At 39.7% G+C, this 15,490-nt stretch overlaps 2 protein-coding genes across 9 annotated transcripts in view; both read left to right on the top strand.

The window, feature by feature from the left end:
• LOC125772037 (bifunctional heparan sulfate N-deacetylase/N-sulfotransferase) overlaps nt 1-4,060 on the top strand; it is a 670,071-nt gene extending 666,011 nt beyond the window's left edge. For all 5 annotated transcript variants that reach the window (XM_049443355.1, XM_049443353.1, XM_049443354.1 and 2 more), the window contains 3 exons: nt 188-2,036; nt 2,118-2,467; nt 2,534-4,060. In XM_049443355.1, the coding sequence (XP_049299312.1) occupies nt 188-2,036; nt 2,118-2,467; nt 2,534-2,636 (2,302 nt within the window). In that variant the 3' untranslated portion in view covers nt 2,637-4,060. The remainder of the gene's footprint in view (nt 1-187; nt 2,037-2,117; nt 2,468-2,533) is intronic.
• Nucleotides 4,061-5,654: 1,594 nt separating this feature from the next.
• Nucleotides 5,655-15,490, top strand: part of LOC125772055 (calcium uniporter protein, mitochondrial) — a 117,942-nt gene continuing 108,106 nt past the window's right edge. The window contains exons 1-2 of one of the 4 annotated variants that reach the window (XM_049443385.1): nt 5,655-5,852; nt 7,394-7,909. In XM_049443385.1, the coding sequence (XP_049299342.1) occupies nt 7,763-7,909 (147 nt within the window). In that variant the 5' untranslated portion in view covers nt 5,655-5,852; nt 7,394-7,762. Of the gene's footprint in view, nt 6,160-7,393; nt 7,910-15,490 lie in introns of all 4 variants that reach the window. The other 3 variants (XM_049443384.1, XM_049443383.1, XM_049443382.1) reach the window with 3 other exon arrangements.

The raw sequence follows: 15,490 nt of genomic DNA, 5'->3' as shown, positions 1-15,490 counted from the left end.
TTATTACCAATATAGTGCTGATATTTTTTTGTCAATATGCGATCAAAGCGATCATTTCAACTCGTTGCACTCGTTGCGTCTAATTGTGGTCAACCGCTCTAATTTGTGGACAGTAATCAACTGCATAAATCACGCTAATAACACAAACTCTTCTTTTCTCTTATTTTCCTCTTCCTCCGTCCATTAGGTACAAAGTAGAGGTAGCCGGCAAAAGTCTCCCGGTACTGACGAATCAGGATAAGGGCCGTTATGGCGTGATTGTGTTCGAAAATTTAGACAAATATCTCAACATGGACAACTGGAACCGGCAGCTGCTGGACAAATACTGTCGGGATTATTCGGTCGGCATCATTGGCTTCGTGAGTCCGAGCGAGGAAACGCTGGTCGGTGCCCAGTTGCGTGGTTTTCCGCTGTACGTGCACACGAATCTGCGGTTACGGGATGCGAGCTTGAATCCTGGTTCACCCATCCTTCGGCTAACGCGTGCCGGCGATACTGCGTGGGGTCCACTGCCTGGCAACGATTGGGCAATATTTCAGCACAATCACAGCGGATACGAACCGCTCGAGTGGGCCCAGAAGAACGTGATGGACTACCCGACGGACGGTGTTGCCCAGCCCCCGTTAGCTACTGTGCTGCAGGACCATGGACAGGTGGATGGCATCCAGCGAATATTGTTCGGTTCGGGATTGAAATTTTGGCTGCATCGATTGCTGTTTCTTGATTCACTTTCCTATTTGAGCCATGGACAGCTGAGCCTGAACTTGGACCGGCGTATCCTGATTGACATCGACGATATCTTCGTTGGCGAAAAGGGAACTCGACTGAAGCCGGACGATGTGCATGCGTTGATTGCAACCCAGAACCGCATCGGTGAGATGGTTCCTGGTTTTCGGTTTAATTTGGGTTTCTCCGGAAAGTACTTCCATCATGGGACGCACGAAGAAAATTTGGGCGATGACATGCTCCTTCGTAATGTGGCCCAATTTAACTGGTTCTCGCACATGTGGAACCATCAGCAACCGCATCTGTACGACAATGTGACACAACTCATGAACGACATGATGCTGAACAAAGACTTCGCCAAGGAGCACGGTATACCGACCGATTCGGGATATTCCGTTTCGCCGCATCATTCGGGTGTGTATCCTGCACACGAGCTGCTCTACACCGCCTGGAAGAAGGTTTGGAACATTAAGGTCACCTCGACCGAAGAGTATCCCCATCTTCGACCGGCGCGGTTACGCCGTGGTTTCATTCACCGTAACATTATGGTATTGCCCCGGCAAACTTGTGGTCTGTTTACGCACACGATCTGCATCGATAGCTATCCCGGTGGGCGCGATAAGCTGGACGAATCGATCCGCGGTGGGGAACTGTTTCAAACCATCGTGTACAATCCGATCAACATCTTCATGACGCACATGTCCAACTATGGCAACGATCGGTTAGCACTGTACACGTTCGAGTCCGTTATTAAATTTCTGCGCTGTTGGACCAACCTGAAGCTAACGTCCGTACCGCCGCTACAGCTTGGCGAGCTATACTTTAAGCTGCACCCGGAAGAACGTGATCCAATCTGGGGCAATCCGGCGGATGATCCACGGCATGCGAAAATCTGGGCTGGTAACAAGCGACGCACCACACTACCGAAGCTGCTAGGGCTCGGACCACAGAAAACGGGCTCGACAGCGTTCTATACGTTTCTGAGCATGCATCCGGCGGTCGCGAGCAATCTGCCCAACTCGGACACGTTTGAAGAGATTCAATTTTTCAACGGAAATAACTATTACCGGGGATTAGATTGGTATTTGAACTTTTTCCCACTGCAACCGAACGATACGGACGATAAGTTTATGTTTGAAAAGTCGGCCACTTACTTCGATGGGGAGCTGGTACCGAAACGTGCCCATGCACTGTTACCGAAAGCACAGCTGGTAACTATACTGATATCGCCCGCGAAACGAGCCTATTCTTGGTATCAGCATATCAAAGCGCACGGTGATCCGATTGCGAATAACTACAGCTTCTATCAGGTAATGGATGTGTTCGATGTGGAAGGTAGAAGCACCAGAGTTCCATATGTTTATTAAAATGTTCTCTTCTCTATCCTTCAGGTCATAACTGCCTCAGATGCGGAACCGAAAGCATTGCGTGATCTGCGCAACCGTTGCCTCAATCCGGGCAAGTACGCGCAACATCTTGAACGATGGCTCGCGTGTTATCCACAGCAGCAGCTGTACATTATCGATGGCGAGCAGCTAAAGTCGAACCCGGTGACGGTGATGAATGATTTGCAGCGTTTCCTAAAGCTACCACCGTACGATTACAGCCGACATTTGCGCTTCGACAATAAGAAGGGTTTCTACTGCCAGGTGGTGTCCGATAATCGTAACAAATGTCTCGGCAAATCGAAAGGTCGCCAGTATCCACCGATGGACGATCGGAGCGCCAAAATGCTCCAAAAGTAAGTGTGCTACAGTTGTGGAATGTTTATGTACAATCGCTAATGGTTTTTTTTTTACTTTTTAAGATACTATCGCATCCACAATCAGGCACTGGTGAAGCTGTTGAAGAAATTAGGCTCACGTCCAATTCCCCAATGGCTGAAGGAGGATCTATCGGTGACATCTTAACGAACGTGATGATGCCGCCGTTGATGCCTAAAAGAACGCATAAAGCGTTTTGTGTATTCCACTACTTTACCTAACACGACCGTTGCGTTGGATTGTGTGCGGGTAGAATGCGGGTAAATGAGTGTGTAAGGCAGCAGCATTAGTTAAGCATATATATTAACTGTACAGCTTGTAAAAAAGTGTCACGTGGATGTTGGTATCCAGAAACGAGATGCACTAATGCGTAAGGTTTTAAGCTAGACGTTAGGCCAGATTTAGTCAGTCAGTCAGATATTTCCCCGCTGTCCATGAACCGCTGTGATGTGAGAAGTGTGTATCATATTTTTGCTAGTATTACGTGGGTTCCTTCGTGTTATGCGTTGTGTCGTGCGCAACTGTGTAAGTTAAGTTCTTTTAGCCATAATGCTCTGGCAGGGTATTTCTGGTATTATGTTATTGGAATGTTTCAACTACATTGTCTTACAATGCAATGTGTTCAAGTGAGCAAACATTAACGTAAGCTTCAGTTTAGACGATCCATTCCGTTGGAGATATATTTCCATCGTTGGAAGTCAAAGGATCAATTATCTTAAGAAAGATACCTCAGGGTCCGTTCTTACTTTGGCAGCAAACAGCAACTCATTTGCAGCTAAATTTTTGGGAGCTAGTGATTATTAAATTATTTAAGTCGTTTATTATGTGGCGCTATTCATTGTCTTGTGAACATTCATACGATATGTTTGATCGTATCTTAAGTACTGTTTTAAAACAATGTTTAGTCGGTCACGACAGTTCTGCTGCTACTGCAGTATATGGTGGAACTGATCTGCTTTTGAATGAAGTGAGTAAATTTGGTAAATTCAAGAGTACCCGATGTAGCCATCGAGCCATACCTATGTAAGTGATATTATTATTTCCTTTCTTTATTTTTATTTTGCTCATCTAACTCCACTCGTTAGTACAACATTAAAAGAAGGGGTTAAGCGACGACTAACATGTAATTAATTCGATGGCCACTCGTCATTTAACAAGTGTTTAATTTAAACGTAAAGCAAAACAAAACATAAATGCTCGATATTTTAAAAAGCTGACTGGACAGGAAGGGGTATGTCTGATGCGAAAAGGAACAAAAAATAACACACACAAAAAAACGCCAGTACTTACAACGGAAAACTGGTTGTACGTTGCCTTCAGTTTTGTTTTCATAGTTTTACACACAAGGTACTTAACGATTTAATTTTAAACTCATGAAACGAACGAAAGTGTAACAGGGCAATACAACCAGATAAAGGCGTTGTTTAGGTTCGCAGCTTTTTTCAGCAGTGTAAAGAAAGTATGCTTTAATGCGAAAGTTTAACAACAACAAAAGTTATCAATTACTGTTTCGTGCAGCGAAAACGAATAAATGTAGGATATTAAGAAACAAACCAAAAAAAAACAAAACATGGCAAAACAAGTTACAAATTGAAACCCGAAAGCAAATTATGAACATATCGAAAGCAGACAAAAGAAAGAGAGTAAAACAAGAAGATAGTGTTGGTATAATCAGTCAAAGCAGATTAGGGAGACGTTTAAATTTTCATTTAAAAGTAGGTTTCTTTCTGATTACAAAAATAACACACATAATTGTTTTGTTCACGCAATGGTGGACGAAATGCTTACTATTAAACCGACTTAAAAACAAGAACAAATTAAAAAAGAACTCCCAACATTTCGTTTGCTGAAGAGTTTTAAAAATAATGTGCGTGTCACCTTTGCCATACCTTTTTCTTCGTGGTGTGAATACAATAGTTGCAATTGTTGAAGGTATTGTATGAAACGTTAAAAACAATAATAAAATGTATTTGTCCTCTGTGACATTTTGGAGCACGTGTGGTGGTGCAGGTGACACAGTGTAAAGTACTAGATAGGATCAAATGAAGTGCTTGTGGAAGTATAGGGTCTGATGCCTAAAAATGATGGCATTACATACAGGCGGCAGTAGGAATAAGTAAATGCGTTGCCACAAACGTAGCTGCAAAACGAAATCAAACAAAGGACAGCTAAGTATCCGCGCGCCATGAAGAATATTAAAGCAGCATGTACATAAAAGCCAAGTAGCTGAAATGAAAAGCGACACCAACGGCAACGAAGGAGTACTATGAAGTACCGGCATACGTGTAAGAGCAACAGCATCAATGACACAACAAAAAAAGCTAAACCCTGTCGAGGTGGTCATTTCGCTTTCAGTCAGTCGCAAACCTTACAAAAGGTGGGGTCCGTTGTAGTGTGTAATAAATCCAAAAAATCCCGTACGTCGAGAAAAGCGCACGAACAGGAGAAATAATAATGCGATGCAACATTATCACAGCGTTCAAGTTCGGCTGACTTGAAATAAAAATTTTGGTCTAAATCCCGCCAAGTGTTCCGAACGGGATGAAGACATCATTGCGAATGAAACAAATAGTTCCTGTTTTTTTAGAGACATTAGTTAAAACTGAAAGAAATTGATATTAGCTGCATTTTTAGAAATATAGCGTATGGTATCTATAGTCCATCTTTTATGTTTTTATTTAGTTTTCTATTTGTTTGCATGTATCGGAGAAGTAATCTTTTGTTAAAAACTAGCTTGATATTAAAAATTAAGTTAAGAATTAGATTTAGTAGTTGAAATTAGATTCCCGTAGTAATATTAATGAAACGCAAAGAATTAAGATAATTTCCCTGGTTGGATGCCGTTTAAATCTTTCAAAATAATCAACGGCTATGAAAACGTATGAAATATTTCGTTTTGAAATTTTTCTATTGAATTGTTTCTACAGTTACTCTTTTATTCTTGCAGTGTTGGGGGTCCTGCAGATGTAGAGCAAAAGAAGACAAGAAAAAAAATCCCTCGTTGCCTACCCCTGCTTTATATATTGCACACCACCTGCACCGACAAATCTTGCATGCAAACGTCCCAGCTGGCTGTGTTTGACGTTTACGTGGTACGTGCCATCACTACCAGATTCGGAACGCGTTCGGTTCCAAATTGCGTATGCGCTCGCACGCAGGTGGAGTAAATGGAACGGCACGTAGAAGAACCTGTTTCGGCATGTCAAACGTTAAAGCGGGATGCAGAAAAGCACATTGTGCTCAATTGTTTCTCTCTTTGGATGCGTGAATCGAACTCGGCATCTTGCGTTCGGGGAATTTTATTTAGCTGATCAGCTCCAACACGAACAGTTCGCGCTGTGCCGTTGTCGCTGCGGAAGAAAGGTCGTCGCTGTCGGGCTGTGATTTTCTTCAAGAAAATAGCATCGGGAGAAGAAAAAAACACACACACACACAAGCACACATCCAATCCCTGTTGTCTCTTTTTCCGGTTGACCATCGGTGGCTGTTTCTTCCGACAAACCGGGTGTGTTTTTGGGCCCCCCCTCGCAAGTGTTCCAGCAGCTGTAGGTGCGTAGTGTGTGTGCATTGGTGTGCGTATGAAACGACGAATGTCAAAGTGCTGAAAATAAAACCCTTTCGCACTCGTGTGTTTTTTTCTCGCTGTTGCGTTTCGGTGTGCAATTCCAATGTGAGTCATTGTGTGCCATCTCTCACATCCACCGCCCCAAAAATGTGATATGCCAAGTGTATTCCAGTGGTGTTGTGCGTTGTGTGGTGGCCTGTACGTTCTTGCGAAGGCCGTTCCATAGGAACAGCATCCAGCGAAACGTAACGTTGCCCGGGGAAGAAACGAAAAAAAACGCCGGTCGAATTGTTGGTTGCTTATCGAAGGCACTAAAAGAAATAAAGAACGTAGGGAAATAGTTTAATATTTCCATTAGAGAACAAAGATGATTTCTTCTACACTATAGTAGGCTGTATCATCAAAGTGTGCGTCGAAATCAATCCTAAATCAAAGGGCAAAAAAAATTATTTCCCGTTAAACCATCGACATCACGACCCGCCGGTTAGCAGGAATACCGGACCGGTTTTTCGGTTCGGCTGTGTGTATTTGTGTGCTGGTTGGTCCATTCCACATCAAAAGGGAAGCAGTGCGCGCGCGATCATCAGCCCCAAAAATAAAACGCAACGATAGATAGAAGCGATAGCAGCAGCTTGCGATCATCGTTGGTTCCCTCCTATCCGAGATGGGCTCCATTGTGTGTACATATGTATGTGTATGTGTGTGGAGCTAGAAGTTGATGTGCCAAAAATTTGTCCCTAAGCTTCCGGTATGCACCATCTTTTGGGCATGAAGAAGAATAGCTCAGTGTCTGTGTGTGAGTAGGGTTTTTTTCCTAAAGCAGAACCACCTTCGCCTGGAGCTCCAAATGGTGCGTTAAGCGAGAGGCCAACGAGAAGAAGAGAAAGAAAAAGTTGCGTAGCTAACGCGAATTGAAAAGGCTCAAAGTGGAGAGAAAAAGAGAGAGAGAGAGTGAGAGGTTTAGTGAAGTAAAGAGCGCTATGGTTCCAACATTTGTGCAACACTCGGTTTTTTTTGTTGTATTGTTTTGTTTGAAGAAGTGTTTTTTTTAACAAGCAATTGCACTAATGTAGTGTCCTCGATTTGTGTGTAAATATTATTACTACTACTGTGCTAATTAGTTACTTCGCCCGGCTGGGATGTGAAACGCATCAAAACGAAAAAAAAAATGGATACAAAAACAAATCCCAATGCTGTTGTGATTGTTTGTTGTAACATTGTGATGATTTACCGGAACAGAGCCGGCAGAGCGCACATTGCATTATTGTTTATCAATCACAGCATGCGTTTCGTTACCCATCTCATGTTTTCATTATTTTTATCTCGTTCCTGTGTAAAGCTCCAATAGTGTACGCGCGCGTGTGTGTGTAAGTGTTTGTTGTGGGTTAAGTGCGTGTGTAGTGCAAGTTTAAAGTGCTCGGGCTGTATTGTAACAAGTGCAAGTGGTGTTTGTTTTTAAACGCGTGTTTTTCCTACGAAACCCAACGTGTGCGAGTGTGTGTGTGTGCTAATTTAGTCTGCCCAATTGTTTGTGTTTTATTTTAATTTTGATTTGTTAATTTTTGTGTTTTGTGAACGTGTGCGATAATTTCTTCTTCCGGTCAGAAACGTCAAACGCTTGTCGTTCGGTGTTTGATGTTTGTTGTTTTTTCCGTCGATCTGGTAAAACCAAGCACAAGTGGTATTTAAACGTAAAAGAGAATAAAAAATGGCAGCACCTAAAGCAGCATCCAACGGAGCATCTATGCTCACCTGTCAGTTGTTGTTTGCAAGGGCCGAAGCTATGCGGCCAGTTGGGCACAGAGGAGTGGCCGCCATGTTCAACAGCTTAGCTAGGAACCAATCGTTGCGGAAGGTAAGTTACCCCACAGCGGAAGTATGAGAAGGACACTCCAGAACCAATGTAGCCCCTCGTTCTTTATGGTGTTTAAATTTTTATTGAAACTCTGCCCATAAAGCCATTAAAGGGGTTAAAGGATGTAATTAAACAAAATAATAAACATTTAAAAGCGTTTTCGTACAACTCGTCACAACACGAATGATTGGGATTTTATTTGATTTTAATCCTTTGTCTTTCGCTGTTTCTTCAGGTGTCGAATATTTATTCACCTGAGAATTAACGACAGGTCAATAAAATAATATTGTTTTAGATGAACCGTATCATTCTGCTTGTAGGCATAGAGATCCTGGTAATGACTTTCTTTGAGCTATTTAATCATTTGAACTGGAATTTGAAAATTCGACGCACTTTTCCTGTAATTTGTATGTTTTTTTTTTGCATAAATTGTTTTGTATCTGGCAAAGAAAAAATCCTGAAACATTATGTTGAAATTTGTTGAGGTCTTCTACAAGATCGATTGAAACCACTAATTAACACGTCCGATTTGGGTTCAAATCTCTACAGTTGTTGATTCTTTTAAGTCAGAGGAGTCTTTTTAATGTCACAGGAACATCGAATTAGATTTTTTTTTCAAACACTCAGCCAGTAATGGTGAAGAAAAATACAGAAATAAACATTTTTTTTATTCCTTACTTTATTCCCTTTTATTATTCAGGACGGCCTGGTATTGATTACGCAAATAAATATTGATAATAAATAATAAAAAAAATATACACAAATAAACATAATAAACAAATAAACAAAAACATATAAGTTTCTTATACGTTTTTTCAAACTCTTGGTCTTTAAAACATAGCGATGACTTCCCATAAAATTTTCATTTGTTATTAGAGGATATTTAGACGGTATTAATTTAAGGAAATTTTATTTACATATTTATATTAGAAAGCAATTGTCTATCAAAAACTCAAATTTTAACCTATTTTTCTGGAAATTTTTTGACTTCGGTTTTAAATAATTTTCAACTGGAGAAGGCAGAGCAAATTAGTCTCATATGCTAGTCATTTTGATAAACAACTTGTTTTGCCACATGGCCGGATAGTCAGTTCTTGCTACGGGAGGACACGGTCCAGATGGGATTTGATACCCGGTCCTGCCGTGTAGAATTGGTGCCGTTTAACACATTCACCACCCGGCCCTTGTGTTCAATACTTATTCCAAACAAACAAGCTGGGGTCGATAACCTTACTCAGTACTTGTTTAGCAATTCGATAGGAGTTCATAATATATAACATCCTTCTGGTCCCACCATATGCAGAGGTTGGATTTCTGCGAGTGAACATTTCGTTTTCGTGTTGATTGAGCTTTCTCATCGATCGTTTATAATCTTCATAGAATGTAATTTAAATATAACATTAACGCTTCCCGGAAATAACACTGTTTTCGTTGATTAAAATTAAAATAACTGTCGATTTCCGTGATTCCATTCAATAACGTCGTCACATGACATCTGACACTTCAACATGTCAACTTTTGTAAAACGATGAGACCTAACTTGTAGACCGAATATATTAATATATCCAATCTGAGCCTTTAATCTTTTAATCTTTAGCGAGAGTTAATTGAATTTCCTTTGTAAAAAAAAACTTCATTTTAATTTCCATATCAATTGGGACAATGTAGATTTTAACAACATTGCCATAAATTGTTAATTCCTAACGGCAATTTTACTCAAAACACGTTTCCGAGTGACAAAAAGCACAGTAATGCAGAAGCAGTTAATCTTTTCACCTATTATGAAACGCGTCTGACAGTTAGCATTCCACACCGCGATCATAATCGCATACATTTATCAAAATGTGTCAGCTGAGGGCACTTGTTTGTAGAGCAGGTAGCGCACCCAAGGAGTGTCAGTAATCAGGGCTGTTATGACGTCATATCACCCCGGTGCGACAATCACACCGAAGAAATTCCCTCCCATGAGTTCGGGTTTCCCTTGTGTCGTCTAGCCAAGATTGTTGCTTTTAAGAAAACAATTTTTACAAAACATTATTCTAGCGGACCAGGTTGGGGTTTGGAGTGGGAAATTATCCACAGGGCAAATCCCCGTTACAGAAAAAAAGTGGGGGAAGGAGTTTCAAACCGTGCACAGATTGAAAGGAAAGTAGCAAGATGTTAAGAGGTTCATTTTACAAAACGACTGTCAAAGACATAACAACAATACAGCGTAAAGAAGGGAGATTGGTTAGGAAAAGTGACACCACCGTGTGCCATCGTTTCTTGTTTTTGTTGTTGTTGCTTTGAACAAGCGTGAGGCTTTAATAAAAAAAGGTGAACAGAGAGGACATTTGATCCATTTTCCATTTCATTCAACGCCGGTATCCGTTTCATCGTTGTCGCTGTTTTGAATGGAAGTGGTTTTTAGCCCTTCAGACCTTTCCCTACCACCGTCTTGGAGAAGGGCTGTAAGGGCACCTGTTGTCATCTTTTGCACGTCTTACGCGACCGATTGTTTCGGTGGTTTTTCTTTTCCTTGTTCCGTGTTGCTCCTGTTGAATAAGACCATTTGGCCGTTTTGGTTATTTTTAAATTTTAATGCGTTTGAAACGTCGTTTGCTTGCTCTCTGCGCACCGGTCGGATAATATTGGACAGTAATTGAAAAAATAAAACTGGCAAACTGCAATTTTGTAATTTTTTTTCTTCTGTACAATATTTAAGAGTGTTATCTTCTGCACTTCAGTTTTGCTGCTGCGGGTGGTTTTCAAGTACCCCAAAAAAAAAATTCACATATCTTCAACTTCTACGTCCGTTTGCAACATCAGACAAAACGCGTACAAGCGCTTTATTTAAAAATAGCTCACATTTTCGTTAATTACAGCACAAAAACCGCACACACACACGCATATCGTTCGTTGTTGAAGGTTTTGCCTTCCTCTGTCGATGTTTCCATAAACATGTTCCTTTTACTGGCACACACGTTACCTTCTGCGGGTGTTTGTTAAACTTTACGGCCCAGCATCAACCACCAGCAGACGGGAGGCCAAAAGTTCTGGCCACATCGTATACACCGTATCCCGTGTTTTTTTTATGTTTACGTCATGGAAATTAGCATTCCATCTGTCCGTTTTGCGTGGCACAAAGCATCCCCTGTTACGCACCTTACTACCACCGTGCGTGCGTGAAAGTTGAATGCCGAAAAGGAAACTTTTTTTTTAATTTTATTTTATTTTCAACCAAATTTCTCCCACGCGTCCGATGCTGGATGATGGGGAGTTTCCTTTTCAGTTTTTGCACAATTTGAGTGACAGTTTGCTATTGTTGGGTAGAATTTTTTTTGCACGCAGTTTTACATACGACGAAATGGAATTTCCTTTTCCTTTTTTATTTCATTTCTTTTCCGCTGGCAGTGAAAATGATTTCCCGGCGTGGGTATATTTGAGCATAATGTACTTGTGGGCAACATTTGGTATTGTAATAGATTTTTTTTCTTGTGACTTTAATTTTTAGGTAGGAAATGCTTTTTTTCAAAAATAAATTATACCCACAGCTTGTTCACTTGTTGAATTTGAACGACGGTTTTACTTTTATGCTTTTTGTTGAATATAAGATAAGGTAGTTTTGGGAAACGTTTATATGTTCTTAAAGAATGTTTAATTTACGCAACAAAATCATTTTGAAATATAAATGTATGAAAAAAAACAACGCTTAACAAACTATTGCAATTGTTTTGCAGTAAAACTTAACAATACGTTTTTTACTTAGGCATGAAGAAAGGAAGAACACAAGACTGTAATCGTTCTATAACTTAATGTTGATTGCGGTTAATGAGTTTACAAACACTTTCAATTGAATTAAACTTCACCGGAGCTCCACTTTCATTGCTTGATAAGGAAAATATAATTAATTTGTGTACCGATCAATATTGAATATTGGAAAAGAACGGACCAAACTCGTTTCCTGGCAAACTAAGCCACGATGCAAAGTTACTCAGTTTGGCATGAACTTCATTTACAACTTCGTGGGCTAATGACCTTTTAAAAGTCTTGCCGACACTATCGTATTAGTTTATAGTTAGTAAATAATTTTTACTTTGTTTTGAGAAAGGCATTCGATTAGACAGGAAATTCGATCCACGATCTTTAGAAAATTGGAACGAACGTCGAAACATAGGACCGTTTCAACATTGTAGTCTGTTTATTTTGCTTAAGAATAGTGATAACAATAATATCTACATTATAGCAGTTTGAAATCATATCTTTTCCATGATATAATAGTCACTCAATATCTAATATTAATTAATGAAGAGGGAGGGTTTACATGAGCTGTTTCAAAATTTTAATTTTTTTAGAAGGAATTATACTCGGGGGAGCTCGAAAATAAAGTCATTTTTTAATGTCAAATGTGGTAGACGGCGCCGGTTCTACACGGCAGGACCGGATATCAAATCCCATCCGGACCGTCGCCCCGTATCACGGACTGACTATTCGGATTCGTAGGAAAAATAATTGAAATAATCCAGAAATGACCGGCATGACCTCTAGTGTCTAGAATCTTTAAACTGAATTAATAAATGACTCTGAATCTCTATTCAGAAGATTCATGAATCCTCATTGAATTGTGAATTCTTAGAGTTTCGGGACAGTGGTGATTTATTTGGTTGCCCATCCACCTCCCTGTCAGGACTTTTGGAATCAGTCCACCCCCTAACCGGTCAACTCTTTTCAGTAAAGTTTCAGGCTTAATTTGAATTTATAAAAATTGATTCATAATCAGTCGGCTCATGATTTGAATGACTCTTCGCTAAAGATTTATATGAATAACATACGAATTCATATGAATGACTCTTCACTGAAGATTCATATGAATGACTCGTTTCATAAGATTCAATTTTGCTCATATCAAAAGTTATATTGCTTCTAACTATAGGGAATTTAAACTAACATACAACTCACTTTGTTTGGGAAACATGAACATTTGTTTGGGAAACATTGTTTAAAAAAAGAATAATTATCACTATAATAATATTAAATATATAATTAGTAGAAAAATTAATTAAAGAACTATTATTATTTTAAAATTTTAAAATATTGTGTACCGAAGATATCGATCAAATTTTTTCGAAAAAAAACATTTTTTTCATTAGCACCGTAATTTTATAAACCGATTTCTTGAACTGAACTTTAGTTCCTTTTTTGTTTTGGAATAAATAATTTTGAACCCATTAGTTATTCCAGAATTTGTAAGCACCGATTTGCAAAAAATAATAAATAAATAAATTTACTTTTTTTACCAGTTTTCGAGAAATTAAAAGTACCGTGAGAATTTTCCCGTAAACTGAAAAAAAAAACATAAACAAATACTGTCATTACTGTAATAAAACTATTAAGGTTCATAAATCTAAAGTAACAGCGAATGTTTATGACTCGATAATGAAAAATGATATAAATCAAACTTCAAAAAGCTCATCGATCCTTATCAATTTTTGATTATTTATTTTCTGGCGAAAAATTCGATTATGTCACAGTAAATCAGCAGGTTAAGCAGGTTTATTCGCTTACCATATGGGTTTGAATAAATAACAATTCACCCCAAAAACGTATGGAAGGAGTTCAAAAATTGGATTCTCAACCGTATACACAACAAATAAAATCACACCGCTGTAAGTTTGCACTCGAATGCTGCTTATCAGCACACTGAGCCTACAGAAAAAAACCTTTCAGCAAACGTCTACCACACCAAACACCTTCCGATGTATGAAGCGTAAGAAAGAAAAAGCCGTACAATCGTTATCTTCATGCGTGTTGTTGTGTATGGCGCACACGCTGTTTCCCTGATGTTTGGTAGCTGTTTGAAGCCAAAGCAGAGTGCCGCCACCAAACATTCATGCTTTCCTGGTTGTCGGGTGTTTATCAACGCATTATACAATCATATCCGAACATATGTTTCACATGCTTCAATTTCAAATCGCTCGTGCCCACTGCGCCGATTGCCACGGATGCCACGATGGAAAGTAAATAAATCACAAAATCATCCGTTGCCCGACTTCGGATCCTCATACACGCTCAACCTCTGATCCGTTTATCAATAAATCAAACCAAAGGTTAAGCAATATTTGTATTTGCTTACTTTAATTTCACGCTGGCCAATTCTTCTTCCAACTTATGTGATTTGTGATGTTCTAGCCAAAAAGGGCAGAACAAAAAAAAAGGCATAATAGAAGAAGCTAATCAACCTTTTCCTGATTGGGGGAAAATTCAACCAAAAATACCAATGAGCAACGGAGCAGCGTGTAACAATAAACGTTTCTTTCGATTTCGATTTTTTTCGATTTGAACGATTCTTTCCCGCTGTAGTCTCGGTTTAGTCCGCACCAAAATGGCACCAAAATAAACGGTGACAGGTTTCAGTTTTGATTGTCGCATAAATATCATAACCTTTTCCTTATACAGAAGCGAAATCGTCTGCCCCGGTTGTGTCGTCTCCCTCGAAATGGCGTCGACCGTCTGCTGGCCTTGGAAATATTGTTTACGGGTTGGTGCACCTGTCGAACGCGTTTTTCACTTGCTTTTTTTCCCCGGATAGGCGCCAACCCATCGAAATGTCTGTTTTTCTTTCGGTTTTTTTGTGAGTGTTTTCTTCTCAATACGAATTATGGTTTTATTACGCATAGTTGTGACAGTTTGGACAGCCTTAGTTTTTATTTCTACTTAGCTTTTCGGGAATCTTGTTTTTCTCTTTCGCAGAATAGTTTTTCCGTCCGGAAAAGGCACATAAAGCTACATATTGGGCAAGTTAAACCATTAAGAAAAACAAGTTAAACAAAAAAATCCAGCAAAAACTCATTTATTTGGAACGTTACCAATTGTGAATGGAGCATGATGTTTGTTTTTCCGTGGTTTGCCTTTTTAAATGGATTTCAAAATGGCTTACAGTGTTTGTATTGTATTTATAGTGAAGCGCAAAACTCGAACCAGCATGTTACAAAGAAAGATAAATAGAAGAAGCTATATAAATCGAAATGCTTACTGATAAGCAAAATAAAAAAAAAAAATACAAACAACATGATGAAGTTCCTGGGGAAATTCGCTCATTTCGATGCAGAGCGGAGGATCAAATTTTGCCGATGTATTTGTGCAATTTAAGTGTTCATCTCAGTGTTCTCGCATCCTTATTCAGGTTCGGCATCATTTGTTGACCCAGAATCTTCGTTGGGCATTCATTCCGAGCAGCAGGACCTACAGCGATCATCCTAACCAAACGTCCTGCTCACAATGCAGATTGGGTATTGGTAGTCGTGATCCAACTAGACGACGGACACTCCACGTTGTTTGAAAGCATAGCACAGCGACTGAAGTGCTCGATCCATCCGTTGGTCAATAAATCATAAATTATTCATACGAAACACGAAACGCTGCTTCGATGTTGTGTTTTTTATTTGCCTTTCGACGGAAAAAGCACTTTCCGAGTGGCATCGATTGATTCGTCGAAATGTCCTAAATTTTCCTGGTGTGCACCGGTGGACCAGTTTGAGTGGTCCAAGTCGAAATAGGATAATGGGAGGGTAACGTGTTTTGTCGTAAATTCCAACATGCCAT

Source organism: Anopheles funestus, chromosome 3RL (genome assembly GCF_943734845.2).
Source record: "Anopheles funestus chromosome 3RL, idAnoFuneDA-416_04, whole genome shotgun sequence".
NCBI classification, from domain to species: domain Eukaryota; kingdom Metazoa; phylum Arthropoda; class Insecta; order Diptera; family Culicidae; genus Anopheles; species Anopheles funestus.
The sequence above is the reverse complement of the archived record's forward strand: the minus strand, read 5'-3'. Positions and strand labels throughout refer to the sequence as shown.